The sequence below is a fragment of the Diachasma alloeum genome, unplaced genomic scaffold, assembly GCF_001412515.2.
Source record: "Diachasma alloeum isolate Michigan unplaced genomic scaffold, Dall2.0 Dall_scaffold_00203, whole genome shotgun sequence".
Classification (NCBI taxonomy): domain Eukaryota; kingdom Metazoa; phylum Arthropoda; class Insecta; order Hymenoptera; family Braconidae; genus Diachasma; species Diachasma alloeum.
The window spans coordinates 2,169,446-2,185,838 of NW_021680368.1; the positions used below are offsets into that span (position 1 = coordinate 2,169,446).

The following is a 16,393-nucleotide window of genomic DNA, read 5'->3' on the forward strand; positions in this document are numbered from 1 at the left end:
ATTTTTTATTGCACACGAAAATATTCTTCTTTTCGAAGAATTGTTTCCGCGCGGAGTACAAAAATTGTCGGTGCGGAGAGTTTTTTCTCCGCGCGGAATTTTTTTTCCGCATGTAGTTTTTTTCTGCATCAACATTTTTTATTGCACACGAAAATATTCTTCTTTTCGAAGAATTGTTTTCGCGCGGAGTACAAAAATTGTCGGTGCGGAAAGTTTTTTCTTCGCGCGGAATTTTTTTTCCGCATGTAGATTATTCTACATGAAAATTTTTGATTGCGCACGAAAATATTTTTTTTTACGAAGAATTTTTTCCGCGCGGGGAAAAGAAATTGTCGGTGCGGAGAAGTTTTTCTCCGCGCGGTTTTTTTCGCGCGAAGACTTTTTGTCCGCGCGGAAACAGCAGGGGTCTTGCCCGGTCTCAACTATACATTTGATACGAGAATGATTCCGCTTCAACAATTTATATGCGCGTACGTGACACACGCGGGGATTGCAAGATAGACAACTGCAGGCGTCTGTATGAGGGTTTACTCCGAGAGCAGGGTCCCCGTTACAAGGTATTTACACGCTCGTGGCACATGGAGTTATGTCTTTACGACGATCCGAGTGGCCGTACCGCTACGCTCAATAAAAGATGGAGAAAGGGGGAGGGAAAAACACAGGGGAAAAAATTCCTTTTTTATGTAGAGGAGGGACTTTTATGAGGAACAATGGTGAAAGCTGACGCGAGGTTCTCAGATTTTGTTGCAATGTCTTCATCCGTCATCCCTTCTATGATCTCTAGCAAACATCAAGAATTATAATCTTGCAAACAATCGTCGAAAGGATGTTCATAGAAAGGAGAAAAAAAATTGAAAGGAAATGAAAGTTCTTGGAAATTATTTTTTGACCCTCATGACCCTTATATTTGGTATCATCGACTCGAACTCTCTGACCCTCATGACCCTTATTCTTTGTATCGCCAAATCAATTTCAACTGAAAAAACCGAGGAGATAAATAATGTTTCAGATATTTTCCGCCGACTAAACAATGTTTTATTTATAGGAAGATGGTATCCCCCATGTTCTCCACCCGGAACTCCCTCGCCCGCATGAACAATGCAAAAGGTGCGGGTGTCAATATCCCAGCGTTCGGAAACCAAGAAAATTTCGTTTGGCATATCACGACTGCATGAGGGCGTCGAGGTATTTCCAAGGGCAAATTTATCCCGTGGCCTGTACAGTTCGCTTCACTGCCGGTGAAACCGCAAGGATAATTACTTGACCGAGGCAGAAAACCGAGAGCCTCGTGGGAGTCGAAGATGCCAGTACTGAGGTTTTAAATCCCTTTCGCGAATTAAGTAAAATAAAATATCTTGCATCATCTTGATATTTTTCATTTAATTTTTCCGGACGAAGAATAATAAATCATCTGTTTTTTAGAATTGGAGACTTGGGGATTCTGCGGGATTTTAGCTGGCGTCGACGTGGAGAAGGGGACTTGCGTAATAATGTTGCCAGAATGCTAGAGTTTTTCCGCATGCGATTTTTTGTATATGGAGATTTTTTTCCCTGCGCGCGTGACAAATATTTTCTGTGCGGAGAATTCTTTTATCCGCGCCGAGAACAATATTTTCAATGCGGAAATTTTTTCGTCCGCGCGGAGAAGAAGAATTCCGAAGCGGACAATATGTTGGTCGCGCGGAGAAGAAGAATTCGGAAGCGGAGAATTTTTACGTCCGCGCGGAGAAAACGCGTTCCGATGCGGACAATATTTTGGTCGCGCGGAGAAAAAAAATTCTGAAGCGAAGAATTTGGTCCACGCGGAGAAAAAGAATTCTGAAGCGGAGAATTTTTTAATCTGCGCGGAGAAAAAGAATTCTGATACCTGCGGTGCCAGCGGTGCTCAGGAATTTCCTTGAATGAAACGGACAATATTTTGGTCGCGCGGAGAAAAAAAATTCTGAAGCGAAGAATTTGGTCCACGCGGAGAAAAAGAATTCTGAAGCGGAGAATTTTTTAATCTGCGCGGAGAAAAAGAATTCTGATGCGGAATATTTTTCGTCCGCGCGGAGAAAAAGAATGTGGAAGTGGAGAATTTGTTGGTCCGCACGGAAAAAAAGAATTCCGAAGCGGAAATTTTTTTGCTCCGCGCGGAGAAAAATATCTTCGGTGCGGAAAATTTTTGTCTCCACGCGGAAAAATCATTCTCCGTGCGGAGAGTTTCTGTCCTCCGGCTGAAAAAATTAGTTGTTCATCGCGGAATATGATTTAAATTTCTAAAAATTTTACTTTCGAAATGGAAAAATGATTTTCAATGCGGCAATTTTTTCTCCGCGCGGAAAGAGCCAGGGGCGCCACACCAGTTGATCTCCGCAGCAATCCGTTCCTCGAATCAAGTAACATAAAGTATCTATCACCATTCCGTCATTGTTCCCTCAATACCATCCGGCTAAAAGACAATAATCGTCACCGATTTTTTCAGAATTGGAGACACTCGAAGACTCTGCAGAATATAATGTCCGCCATGAAACAGAGAAGGGGACTTGCGCAATGTTCCCAGAATGCTCAACAATTAGAATTATTACCGAGCTGTGAAGGGGATAAATAGTAATACCGAAGGCTCATTGGTGTCGTTATACATTATTGGTTTGACGATTGGAGAAGGCCAACGTCTCACCAACACTCCTGAGGCCTTCGACTCGCGAGATTAAATAATTGATCGCTAATGATTACTCAGACAGCCATGAGAAAAATTTTTCCCACTTGGTTATTTGTTTCTAGTCCTTGCCCTGAAAAATTGTGAATTATTCGACCATTTCACATTTTTCAGCATCAAATAGCCATTGAAAAATCACACTTATCAATTCGCGATGATTAAACACCTCATAAAATCCTCTGATTTATTCTCTCCAACTGATAAAATTGATAAATTAAAAAACTGCAGCGAATGAAAATAATGAATTCCTCGGAGGCAGTTCAGCCCGCCGCAAGGATTTTTTTTTCTTCGGTTAACCATCGAAATATCTCATGAGTCTGTGGGTGGTTGCGGGTATGACAGTGTGGCATACACCACGAAATTACCCGATTACATTCCCCCATCCCACCCCTTCACCCCTCATTCCTCGTATGAGGGAATTTTGTTTGAAGGAAAAAAGAGTGAAATATCGGCGAGACAGGAGGTAGAAATGATTGTGTGCGCTAACGTGCAAGTAGCCATTAAAAATTTTTATTATTTTTTTTCATTACGCAGGTAAAATAATCGCTGTCTTGGGTTTATCACGACACCGGGCGACGAATTCCTACGACTCATCCGCATTTTTCAATGGGCTGCCTCACGCGATCATCTGTTTTTTGTTTGCTTTTGATGAGTGAGGAGGAAATCTTGATGAAGAAATTGGAGTAAAAATGGGGTTTATTCTTTATGGGATTTATATTTTTTATGGATTTTTTATGGCTTGGGGGTCAGTTAACAAATTCTGGCGGCTTTTATGATGATTCTGGATAAAAATTGGGGGCGTTTTTTTGGCCAAAATATTTAAGATATCCGAGTAGCTTTTATACACACGGACGAAAAAATTTAATAGAAAAACCTATGGAATTCGTTAGAAAATTCGATTGAATTTCTATTGAACTGTTCTATTAGTTTTTGGCCGATTCTATTAAAATGTTTAATAGAGAATATTCAGTAGAAAAAGTCAATAGAATTCAATTTTTCTGTATAACTTATTCTATTGAGATATTTTCTATAGAATTTCCTCGGCTCAAATTTTCTAAGTTTTTTCGTTTGATTTTCTTGATGAGAAGAAAAGAAAAATAGAATGAAAAAAACTTGGAAAATTTGAGTCGAGCAAATTCTAGGGAAAATATATGAAAAGAATAAGTTATATAGAAAAATCGCATTCTGTTGCCTTTTTCTATTGAATGTTTTCTATTGAACATGTCAATAGACTCAGCCAAAAACTAATAGAAAGTTTAATAGAAATTTAATAGAATTTTCCAACGAATTCGATAGGTTTTTCCATTAACTTTTTTCGTGCGTGCACTTTCCGCGCGAAGAAACGGTTCATTTCTTTCCTCGAAGGGAACATGCGAATTTATCATTATTCTAGGTTCTTTTTAATTAATTATCGATTGAGAAATTTTCTCCTGGGGGTATTCAGGTGTGAAGTTGATGGAATCATGAACAGGTGGCGTTGATGACGCGTTTGGAATTTTGTTAATGAATTCGTTGGAGGTAAAGAACTGGTTTTTTGAAAGTTATATGGAGTCGTAAAATGTTTGGAACGGACACTTTTGGCAAATTTGTAATGATCTCGATAATGAGTGATTTTCCAGAAAAATGTCAATTAATATTTTTTATAGTTTATAAAATTCTTCACAAGAAACATTTTATGACCTTTTTTCTTAAATCCACGTATGAACGAGATAAATCGCTAGTTAATGACAACTAAAAAAACAAATCGTCGTTGAATTGAAGTTTATCGAGTTTGTGGTGAATTATTTCATGTAAAAATTATGAAATGGATTAATTTAATTTTAAAAATCACCTTAAAAAATTATCAACTCTCGAAACAAACTCAAAAAATAAAATAAAAAATCTTATATTTTTTTTGTAATGAAATTCTAAGAGATTTTTTGAATTATGTGATGCAAAAATTAGAAAAAATTAGAGTCATTTTCAAAGAAATAATTAACTGTTGAAAACAAAATCAAAATTATCAAAAAATCGAGATCAAATTATGGAAAAATTATGAATTGATCAATTATCATGAACTTTTCGGTTTCTCATAAATCATTGACTTTTTAATGAATTATTTGATGCAAAAACTATAAAATCATGTTCAAGGAAATAATCAACATCTAAAAACAAACTCAGCATTATAAAAACCGAAATCAAATCGAGAAAGAAAATGAATTGACGAATTATCATGGAATTAACACATATGTCACGCCACGAATAAGAAATAAATCTGTCATGGCAATGATAATTCTGCCCCCCCCCCCCCCCCCCCCCCCCCCCCCCCCCCCCNCCCCCCCCCCCCCGATGTGTCACAGAAATCGAAGTGAACCCCATGTTGATTTTGGCGAGACCCCAGACACGTGGGTGGACACAAGTGTCTTGAACAATTCCTGTTTCTTATTTCCGAGGGTTGACGTGTCTATCTTTTAACCACCGCGTCATTACCACCATCTACACATCACTCATTTTTCTCCATTCATCCAAATCTGTATTTTGTAATTATTTTTGGCCCGAAATACAGTATTCTTACTCGTCTCGGGGAATAGAGTTGAGAGATAAAAAAAAGGGGAGAGCGAGAGGAGGTGAAAATTTTGTGGTAGAACCAACGTCACGAGTGGCTAGGGGGCGAGTGATGTTACTGTAGTGGGTGAGTGCATCTGGATGACTGCCAGAATTCAAAAATAAGCCCCACTATTCTTGAATATTAAATGGAGAATCCAGGCTAGCCCTTCCACATGATTTCCCAATCTTTGCACAATCTCGCGAGTTTAGAAACACAAGTGCAATGAATAAAATTTTGAAAAAACTCCCACTCCCTCAGCCATCAACGGTCATAAGAGAAATTTTGATTAGAATTCAGTAGTGAAGTGGTAAAACGGTTTAAGTCGATTTAAGCCGAATATCTCCGAATCTAAAGGAGATAACGAAATTTTCGTAACAATCTTTTTTTTAGAGCAACTTACGTGCTACAAAAAAGGTCATGACAAAAATTCAGCTATCTCTCTTAGATTCCGAGATATTCACTGAAAAATGGCCAATAGTCAAAATAGACTTGAACCGTTTTAACACTTCGCTACTGAATTAAAAAAAGAAAAGAATCGTAAGAGAAAAAAACTATTCTTCTACTATTTGCCGTTTTGAACACGCAAAGTGCTCTTCATCAGGGCATTCATTTATTCTCTAGATACAAAACAAAAATATTTTCCCATGAAATACGATTCAGCACTAATTCTGTTTCGGAGTCTATTGCAGTCTGAATTTTAATAAAATTATGAAGCAAACCTATTTTTCAAACCATCAGTTCTTCAAAGGTTGTGACAAAAGTATCTCAAAGAAAAAAAATCTGAAAATATGAAAAACCACGACAAATAAAATTTTGAAAAACAATCCCTAGACTGAGAGAAAAAAAAGACAAATTCTCAATGAAGAGAGATATTAATTAATAATTCTCTTGGATTAGGTGGACTGAAGGTGTTCTAGGTTGAGCGACTGATTCAATTATCATTATTGTTTAATGCATGATGATGAAATTGTTTCAATTATGTGAAACAAATTCATTCATTTCTAATTAATTTTCCGTTAAAATTAAAACGGTTCAAATCGATTTAGCCCTTGGCTGAGTTTTCGAGGAATATCTCCGAATTTAAGGGAGATAGGGAAATTTTTGAAATAACCTTCTTTGTAGAGCGACTTGAGAGCTACAAAAAAGGTAATAACAAAAATTTTGCGATCTGCCTTAAATTCCGAGTTGTTCATTGAAAACTGATCAATAAATATGTTCTTTTCGTCTTCTAAACAACAACTTAATTTTGTAAGTAATACGATCTTCATTTGGATCTACGCAAATTTATTGATGACTAAAGAAATTATTTATTTGAATAAAAATGCAAATGAAAATTAATTTTAAGCTTCAACAAAAGCTTTATTGCAAGATTTTTGAATAAACCCATTTATTTGATTGAAATAAACAATTTAACTTTCAGCTAATAAATTCTTTATTCGGATCAATAAAATATTTGTTTATATTTAAAGAAACCATCTTCGATGTGAATAAAAATGCAAATAAAAATAAATATTAAGCTTAAACAAAAGCTCTGTAACAAGCATCTTGAATAAACCCATTAATTTTTTTTGTTCCATGGAAATGAACCACTCCTCTATTAAACACTAATTTAATATCTAACTAATGACTTCATTACTTGCATCAATAAAACATTTGTTTATATACAAAAAAATCTATTCCAAGTGAATTAAAATGCACATAAAACTGCATTTTAAGCTTGAACAAAACCTTATTACAAGCATTCCGAATACCCCATTTATTTGATTAAAATAAACCATTTCTCTGGTTGATGCGAGAGTGGGGCGAGAGAAAGAGCCCAGTGGAGATCAGACTCGCGAGATCTGTGGGGCCGATCAGTCTCCCCTGCGATGCTCCGCAGAAGGTCCGTTCTCTGAACGGACAATCGCCTCAAACTCCACGAAAAACCGCAAAGCCCTCAAAATTAAACCGAAAACAGAGCAAAAATAAAATAAAAACAGCTTCACGTAATTAATTGTCCAGTGTTTTCTCATCCCTTTTGTTCTGTTCCGTTTTATTTTGTACTATTCTGTGTTGAGCCATTCACATGACGAAATGAACAGATAATTGTCCGAGAGAATCGAGTCCAGACGGAACTTTCCCCTGCGCACCTGCGGGTCATTGCGATTTCTATCGTCAAGTTATTCTCTGCAGGAGAAAATGCCCGAGGGTAAACACTGAGTAGACGCAGAGCAACGGGCGGAAGGGGGAGTATGGAGAGCTGTCTGATATGTGCCAAGTCTTCCTGATGATCACGAAAGCATCTTTAAATCTCTGAATCACGTCAATCTCCCGCCACGGGGGATAAATAATGCGGAGGCGTGCGTGTATATGACTCACATTTTTGCTGATGCGGACAGTTGGAGCGCGATATTGGGGACATACAGGTGGATTTTTTGAATTTCGGGGAGAGAACTGGAAGCTCAGACTGTCTGTGCACGTGTACCACTGGTTTATGTTTATGAGAATGCGGATTTTTGGGGGATAATTATAGATGGACTCTGGTTACACTAGTTTTCGTGCGTTGAACCTGGCATGTGATGTTTAATTTAACTGCGAGATTTAAAGAGAAATTAATTAAAACGGATTAAAATTGGTGGATAAAAATTGGTTGTAAAATGTTGAACTAGGGGTGGATAAAAAGAACTGAATGGAGAAAATAAATGAATAAATAGCGCAAATAAAACAAAAAATATTGTTTTTAAGGTGTTTAGAAAATTTTAGGAAATGAATTTATTTTTATGAGTTACAAGGACAGTTTAAAATTGTTGAATAAAGAGAATAAAAAAATTAATAACGTAATTGGAACGAGAGTTATTGTTTATTCAATTGGAAGAAATTGTTGATCGATTGAACCGAGTGAATTCGGACGTTTTGAACTGAATAAAAAATTGTGGTTTCTTTAAAAAAAAATTGGAAAAATGTCGGGGGACGCGACGACGTCAGATGAAGAGGGATCGCAAGAGGATTCGGGACAATATGACATTGATGACCTAGAGATGGTCAAAACCATCGGTGAGTAGTCGCGGGAAAACGTGTAATTGAGACAAGTAATTTTTTTCAATCGCTTAATTCTCCTAGGCATTTCAAGTCACGTGATTTTTTATGCACTTCCAATGTTTCGATATCCCTTCTAAAAAAATTGCAGCCGGCTGTATCTTCGTATTTCCTAGAAACTCCATGCATTCCCTCAAATTTTCTGGAAACTCCTTGAATTTTTCCCGAATTTTCTAGAAACTCCCTGAATTTCCTCGACATTTCTAGAAACACCTTGAATTTTTTCGAAATTTCAAGAAACTTCTCGAATTACCCCGAAATGTCTAGAATTTTCTAGAATTCCGATAGATGGCGCGGCACATAAGGACCGTTTTTCCAAAATAACCCCCCATATTGAAACCATAGAGGTATCCACGTCACAAAACATAGGCAATATCTCGAACGAGTGGAGAAAGTAAGGCGTTTTCATGAGTGCAATCGCCTTGCGTCGAATTTTCAAGAAGCCCGCCTAACAACCAAAAGAGAATTGAATACCATTCTATGAAACATGAATAAACGAATCATAATTGTCCAAATCAGTTGGGTCAGAGGAAAATAGAATAATTCAACTGTCTTAATATTGCGTTTACTAAGGTTTTCTTGGAACAAAGTTGATTAGAATTTAATAGCTAGAATTATGAGATTATCTCACATTTTTGACGTCAAGGATAGGAGAATGTGAATGCAATATAGTGAAAATGATGATCGATTTTTTCACTTTGAACAAATAATATTAATATCCAAATACAAAATTTCTGATATGAATAAAAAGAAGCTGTGACTCAATATTCCAAATGAAGTTTTAATTTTTAATTTGGTGCTGAAAAAACGAGATGACAATGCGTGTGAACTAACTAAAAATTGATAACAGTGTGGGCACGCACTTTTACCAGAGTATCAACAAACATTGAATTCCAGAAATTCACGCTCTAAAGTGTGTTCTAGAAGGGATTGAATTGTAATTATGATTAAAATCCTATTCAGTGAGCATAGGAATTGGAACATGAGCAAATCATTTATTGAAATATGACAATTCAACAGCTGATAAATTGGGACATATGATCCTCATCGGTCGTATTGCTCTTTGCAATGAGAATGATTATAAACAATTCAATGAAAGGCCATTAACACGCTAGTGTAATATATTCATGATGTAACGCGGAACAATAGTGATAAACGAGAATTTATTTCAGTTCCGCGAAGCGCTAACATTCTGAGATTCAAGCCATTAAAAATAATTCACTTCTTCCCCGTAAATATGGTCTACATAATAGGGAATTATTCTCTCAGTGTAATAAATTTTATTCAATTTTTCGATTTTAATTTATCGAGTGAATGTAACTCGAGCCAGGGGAGATCGAGTTACCCCGAGGTTTGTTACCGGTCGACGGGGAAAGAAAGGCGATAACAAGTGGGACAGGAGAGTGAGCGGCGGTGGCATGACTGCCGCGAGAAAAACTGTCCTCTGCACTTTCTGATTTTTTTTATTCGCGTTTTTCAGTAGTTTGTGGACGTTTTTTTAACGTGCTGACACAATGTGAAACCGGTTTCGTTGGGGTTTTAGGATTTTTTTTCAGCTATTTTGTTGGGGGAATGGAGGAAATCGTGGGAAAAAATTCAGGGAAATTGGAGGTTTGTTTTTTTACGGAATTTGATTTTTAGAGCATAAAATTGAGGAATGAAAGAATGGAAAAGTGACGAAATTGGGGAAATAATTCTATTTTGGTGGCGCGAAAGAGGAATTATTTTATTCAGTCAATTACTTTTTCTGTCGTAAATTCATTTGTTTATTGTTTATTTATTTATTTTAAATTTTTTCAAGAAATAAGAGAAATAATTTCCTTATTTTTTTAAATTAAAAAAAAAACATTTTTGTCACCATTTCCTTATAAATTTCGGCATTTTTTTTTGTATAAAGTCGATTTTTAACGATTAAGTTTTGGGTATGTAAATTATTTTTGCAATCTCGAAAAAAAATTCAGTGCGAAAACTTGATTGTTCATAATTTTAATTTCCAAACAAATTGTGATTTTAAAAATTAAATTATTCTTTTTTCATCTTTTTCAAAAAAATCGACTATTTTTTAACATTCGTAAAATGTTGTTCAAAATGTAGAATTGAATTTCAATAAAAAATAGCGGAATCACTTGGATAATCTCCAATAAATATTGTACCTTATTGAAAAAAAAAATAAAATAAAATAGAGTGAATACGAATAATTGCCAACGAACGCCCGACGATACCATAATTTTCCCCGCGATTAAATCGAATTAGTAAGTGTCAGTGTAATTGATAATGCAACATTATAAATTAAAGAGACGAGGATAACCGGAAGTCAGTGGACAACAGACACCTGTCGCTGTTCGTTAACGTGGAACTCGCAGACAACCGCCAATTTCGATTATTTATAGTGTAAATAGTGGAGGGAATTGCGGCATTCGCCAACTGCTCAGGGTCGATAGAATTTTTCATTGAGAAGTTGAGTGAGAAGTCTCTTCAATCATCTCTCCGTTCATGAAGAGAAATGTTGTGGAAAAATTATTCACAAAATCACAGAATTAATCTTGATATTTATTCCCGTTTTTTCACGTCAAATGAAGTTTTTTAAACATAAACTAATGACTCCTTGATCCAAATAAAGATTTTATTAACATGAAGTGATTGTTTCTTTCACTGAGAGAAAAAATTTGGTTTGCCGAAAAATTATATGATCCCCTGAAGAGACGTTTCGCCGTGTTGAATGAATTTACTTGCGGACAAAAAGGAAAGTTTCCAACAAAACATGATAATTTTCGTAGTAGTAATTGTTCTCGTGAGACATTTATGTCTTTCGGGTAAATACATTCGTTCTACAGAGAATTCAGTAGTGAAGTTGTAAACGGAGATAAGCCGACTGATCTCCCAGTTGAGTTTTTGAGGAATATTTCCGAATCTACCGGAGATAGCGAAATTTTCGTAATTACATTTGTTGTAGCACTCAATCAGCTCCACAAAAAAGGTTATAACAAAAATTTTTCTATCTTCCTTAGATCCCGAGATATTGATTGAAAACTGGTCAATAGTCAAAATTGGCTCATCTCCTTTTACCACTTCGCTACTGAATTATATGAGCCTCCGGTTTTACCAAGTCAATGGCATTGAGTAGTGTATATCTTCGTCCAATAAACACTTATAATTTCCATGGAGCAAATGATAATTTCAAGAGGAAACTACAATTTTTGCAGTTGATCAAACAAATTGCTGATGATGACGACAAAAATTTAATTTTCGTGAACGATATTAAATTTCTCCTCCACTCCATCACATATTCTCACGGAGAACGTTCTGTTAGTGTTGCATTCTTCATTATTTCTTTGAATAAATTGTTTATTTGATTCCACTAAATGATTTATTTGCGATTAATGAATTATTCATTTCATCTAATTAACCAAAAATACTATTGGAATGAATAAATTACTGAAAGAAATAAACAATGTTATTTAACTTCAATTTTTTAGTAATTTTCTCTCAATTTTTTCATTTCTTCACGTTTCTCTTTCATGATTTTTTCTTCCTTCAATTTTGTTTTATCCACAGGCACTGGCACATTCGGGAGAGTTGTGCTGTGCAGGCATCAGGGCAGTCCCTTAGCACTGAAGGTTCTCTCCATGGTGGACGTGATACGACTTAAACAAGTGGAGCACGTCAGGAATGAAGTTTCCGTTCTCAAAGAAGTTAATCATCCTTTTATAGTCAATATGTGAGTTAAATTGATTAGTTTTTTTGCTGAGTACTGCGCGTATGAGGGGTTCTAGGAGAAAATTGCAGGATTTTTTACGAGGAATTTCATCGGCTACAAAAAAGCAAGCGTTACGGAGATATTTACGTAATTGAAAAAACCGTCACGTTTGCTTCACTACTTCGTGGCATTTTCCACTGGTTTTTCATTGAAATTCTCGTGTTGGGGAGTGGTTTTAGAGCAGAATGTCATTAGACATTTTTTGTGGAAAATTTCATCAGCTATGTAAATGGTTTTTTGACATTTTTTGATAAAATCATTCATTAAAGAGATACGTCAATAGTCGATGAACCCATTCTGTTTTACTTCAATTTTTTGCAGAATGTTTGTACATTTGGGACTTTTAAGCCTCAACTTGAAGCTTGAAAGTCGTAACTTGGGACTTTTAAGTCTCAATTTGAGACTTTCAAGTTTTAACTTGGGACGTTTAAGTCTCAATCTGACACTTTCAAGTCTTGACTTGGGACTTTTAAAACTCAATTTGAGACTTTCAAATCTTAACTTAGGACTTTTAAGTCTCAATCTGACACTTTCAAGTCTTAAGTTAGGACTTTTAAGTCTCAATGTAAGACTTCAAGGCTTAACTTGGGACCTTTAAGTCTCAATTTGAGACGTTCAAGTTTTAATTTAGGACTTTTAAGTCTCAATATGAGACTTCTAAGTCTCAACTTGGAACTTTCGAGTTTTAACTTGAGCCTTTCAAGTCTCAACTTGAAAATCGAGAATTCCATTGAATTTCCACTGCAATTCCTCGCCTAAATCAATCTAAATCGACAATTACAACTAAACTATCCACAAAATTCCAATTTTCCCTAATAGTGCCATTAAAAAATCTCGTAATCGCGCATGAGAAGATGAACAGTTGACCCTTATTATGCTAATATCAACGTTCGTTCAGGCTTTGGAGTGGTAGAGACACGGCCAACGTCTACATGCTCCTGGAATTTGTCGCTGGTGGTGAACTATTCTCCTACCTCAGAGCAGCGGGAAGATTCTCAGTCCCCACTAGTTGCTTCTATGCATCGGAAATTGTTTGCGCCCTGGATTACCTGCACTCAAAGCACATCGTCTATCGGGATTTAAAGCCCGAGAATCTGTTATTAGACAGCCAGGGCCACCTCAAGATCACCGACTTCGGCTTCTCCAAGAAACTAACAGACAGGTGAGAAATACTCCCCAATTCCCGCATGTTTTGCCAAAAAAACATATCAATATTTATACATTCAGTCTAAAATTACCCCTCATTTTTCCCCCCAATCGTGTTATTACCACTAGGCAAAACAAATACCGACTGATTACACCCGATTGTTTTCACCCGCATGAGCTTTTTACTCACAAAATGAACAAAATAAACATTTACGTTTTCTCCTCGTAATTCATTCGGATTGTCTTGCGAGACAGAGACCAAGCTTCCGCCTGAATGATGATTCAGTACGACATATATACAGTCTCAACGCCGAAAGAGCTTTTGCGGTTGTTGGTTGATCGACCAGATGTGCTCGCATAAACACGTTTCAGCGCTTTTATTACGCTTTTATTTTCGGATTGGGGATATAAGCAGAAGGGACTGGTGATAGCACGAGGTTGATGACGACATTTTTTTTTTTTTTGAAACAACTGACGCGTGAGACTGCGAGACGCTATTGAATTTCCTGGAAGTATTTATTTTTAGATGTCTAGTGTCACTGAAAGTTTAACAAGAGTTGACAAAATAGAAACTTTCAGCTCTAGCACTAAAAGCCCATGGCGATTTCAACGAGAATTTCCGAACAGATGACTTGTTTTGCCCCAGTTGTTTTTGAGATACTGATTGTTTTCCCGATGAAGTTATAGAAAATTTGAATTCAAAACTTTCAAGTCCCAACTTTAGTGATGCAAGTCTTAACGTGGAACTTTCAAGTCTTAAGTTGCGATTTTTAAGTCACAAGTTTAGACTTGCAAGTCCTAATGTGCAACTTTCAAGTCTTAACTTGGGACTTTTCAATATCAAGTTGAGACTTTGAGTATTAATGTGGGACTTTTAAGTCTCAACTTAAGACTTACAAGTCTTGGGACTTTCAAATCTGAGCTGGAAACTTCCATGTCTCAATGTTGTACTTTAAAGTCTTAATTTGGAACTTGTGAGTCTCAATTTGAGACTTGTAAATCTTAACGTAGGACTTTCAAGTCTTAACTAGTGATTTTAAAGTTTCAACTTGAAACTTTCCGGTGTCAACTTGGAACTTTTAAGTTTCAACTTGAAACTTTAAAGTCTTAACTTGGAACATTTTTTTTTCAAGTTGACGCATTATTTTCTTTCAGAACATGGACGTTATGTGGAACCCCAGAATACCTAGCCCCCGAGATAATCCAAAGCAAAGGTCACAACAAGGCCGTGGACTGGTGGGCCCTAGGTGTTCTAATCTACGAAATGCTGGCAGGATACCCTCCCTTCTTCGACGACAATCCCTTCGGCATCTACGAGAAGATCCTCGGCGGAAGGATAGAGTGGCCGAAGCACGTGGACCCCGTCGCGAAGGATCTCATCAAGAAGCTGTTGGTAGCCGACAGGACCAAACGACTCGGTAACATGCGACAAGGTGCGGAAGACGTTAAGAGACACAGATGGTTCAAGCTCATAGATTGGACACTGGTAAGCCATTCACAATCACTTCCTGCTCTAATCTGGTCAGAAAGTTGGCTTCTTCCAAAGCAATCACTGTTGATTTTTCAATCAGGTACCCCAAAGAGCGTTAACTCCACCGATCCGACCTAGAGTGAAGGCCCCAGGTGACGCCAGTTGTTTTGACGATTACCCAGAGACAGATTGGAGATCCCAACCACCACTACCACCGGATCAATTAGCCCTGTTCCAGGACTTCTGACGAGCGCTTCTACCTGACTAGCCATGTTGAAATAACGAGTCGCCCCTCGGGGTTGCTCATCCCTTTAAACATGTTATGGACGTGCATCTGGGGATAGACTAGCAGTCGTCAAAATTCCCAGGAGCTCTGCCAATAAATTTTTTATCACCGTTTTATCTTTTTGTAAATAGACTACTGTTGCTGAGCGTTGAGAGATTATTTATTTGTTAGATGAGTGAAATACCGCGTTGAGGCTTTGTAAATAAATAAAACTACTGGGGACTCAGTGGTTTCGATCGTTTAAAACTCTGTGACTTTATTTTCGTCCGACCAAACCCTTGGTGAACAGCTGTTGGTAAGTCAGCATTCTGTCTTAATTTGGATTTTGCGAATGTCGTAAAGGGATTTACGACGGGATGAAGCCCTTCAGGAAGGGCTGTTAGAAGTCTGTGAATGTTTGGAGGCTGTATTATGCAGTTTGCGTTGATGTTCGGAGATTAGATGCTTTGGAGAATCCCTGCGGCCACGGGAGATGGCGGCGCGATGCTGACCGCGGAGGTACCACTCCCCAATGCGATCGATGAGATGCCTGGCGGTATAAATATTTATGGATATATCCGCAATAAAGGAACAATGAGCGAGTGTCCGTTTTTATCGGGAATAAAAAGCAATTGGGATGAAGCTGTTGCAGAAGAATGAGATGAACCTTTTTGATCCCGCGATAAGCGATTTATAGGAAGATGGTTTTTTCAGAATGGGTATTGATACGATATTGCTTATTCTTCTAGGGCTTTGAATGACTCAGTAATGGGTTAAGGACCAAGGTCAATAAACTCGCTATAAAAGCAGGTGGACACCAAGTTTATCTTTTGTTGTGTTTCGATATCAGAAAGCTAAACAAGTGAGTGATCAGCGATGAATTATTGAAACCGCATTACTGGACTTGTTTATTATTTCAGGAAATTGAAATGCGGTCTAATACAGGCCTAGTTGATCCTTTCTCATCAGGGCAAAAGGATAATCTTCCCTTTAACTCCTATCGATCTCGTAGAACTTCATAGCGTCACAATGAAACAGAATCGGAATGAAGCTGTTGCGGAAGAATGAGATAAACCTTTTTGACCTCGTGATAAGCGATTGATTGAAAGATGATTTTTGTCAGAACGTGTATTGATACGATATTGCCTATTCCGCAAGGGCTTTGAATGACTCTCGGTGGTGGGTTAAGGACCAAGGTCAATAAACTGACTATAAAAGCATGTGGACAACAAGTTTATCTTTTGTTGTGTTCCGATATCAGAAAGCTAAACAAGTGAGTGATCAGCGATGAATTATTGAAACCGCATTACTGGACTTGTTTATTATTTCAGGAAATTGAAATGCGGTCTAATACAGGCCTAGTTGATCCTTTCTCATCAGGGCAAAAGGATAAT

The 16,393-nt window shown here is 37.1% G+C and overlaps 1 protein-coding gene across 1 annotated transcript; it reads left to right on the forward strand.

Annotated features, from left to right (window-relative positions):
• The first annotated feature begins 8,026 nt into the window (after positions 1–8,026).
• LOC107035983 (cAMP-dependent protein kinase catalytic subunit PRKX) lies at positions 8,027–15,132 on the forward strand. The gene is made up of 5 exons (XM_015253657.1): positions 8,027–8,318; positions 11,916–12,078; positions 13,016–13,279; positions 14,419–14,749; positions 14,835–15,132. The coding sequence occupies exons 1-5, from the start codon at positions 8,225–8,227 to the stop codon at positions 14,979–14,981; spliced, it is 999 nt and encodes a 332-aa protein (XP_015109143.1). The 5' UTR covers positions 8,027–8,224; the 3' UTR covers positions 14,982–15,132.
• Positions 15,133–16,393: the final 1,261 nt, after the last annotated feature.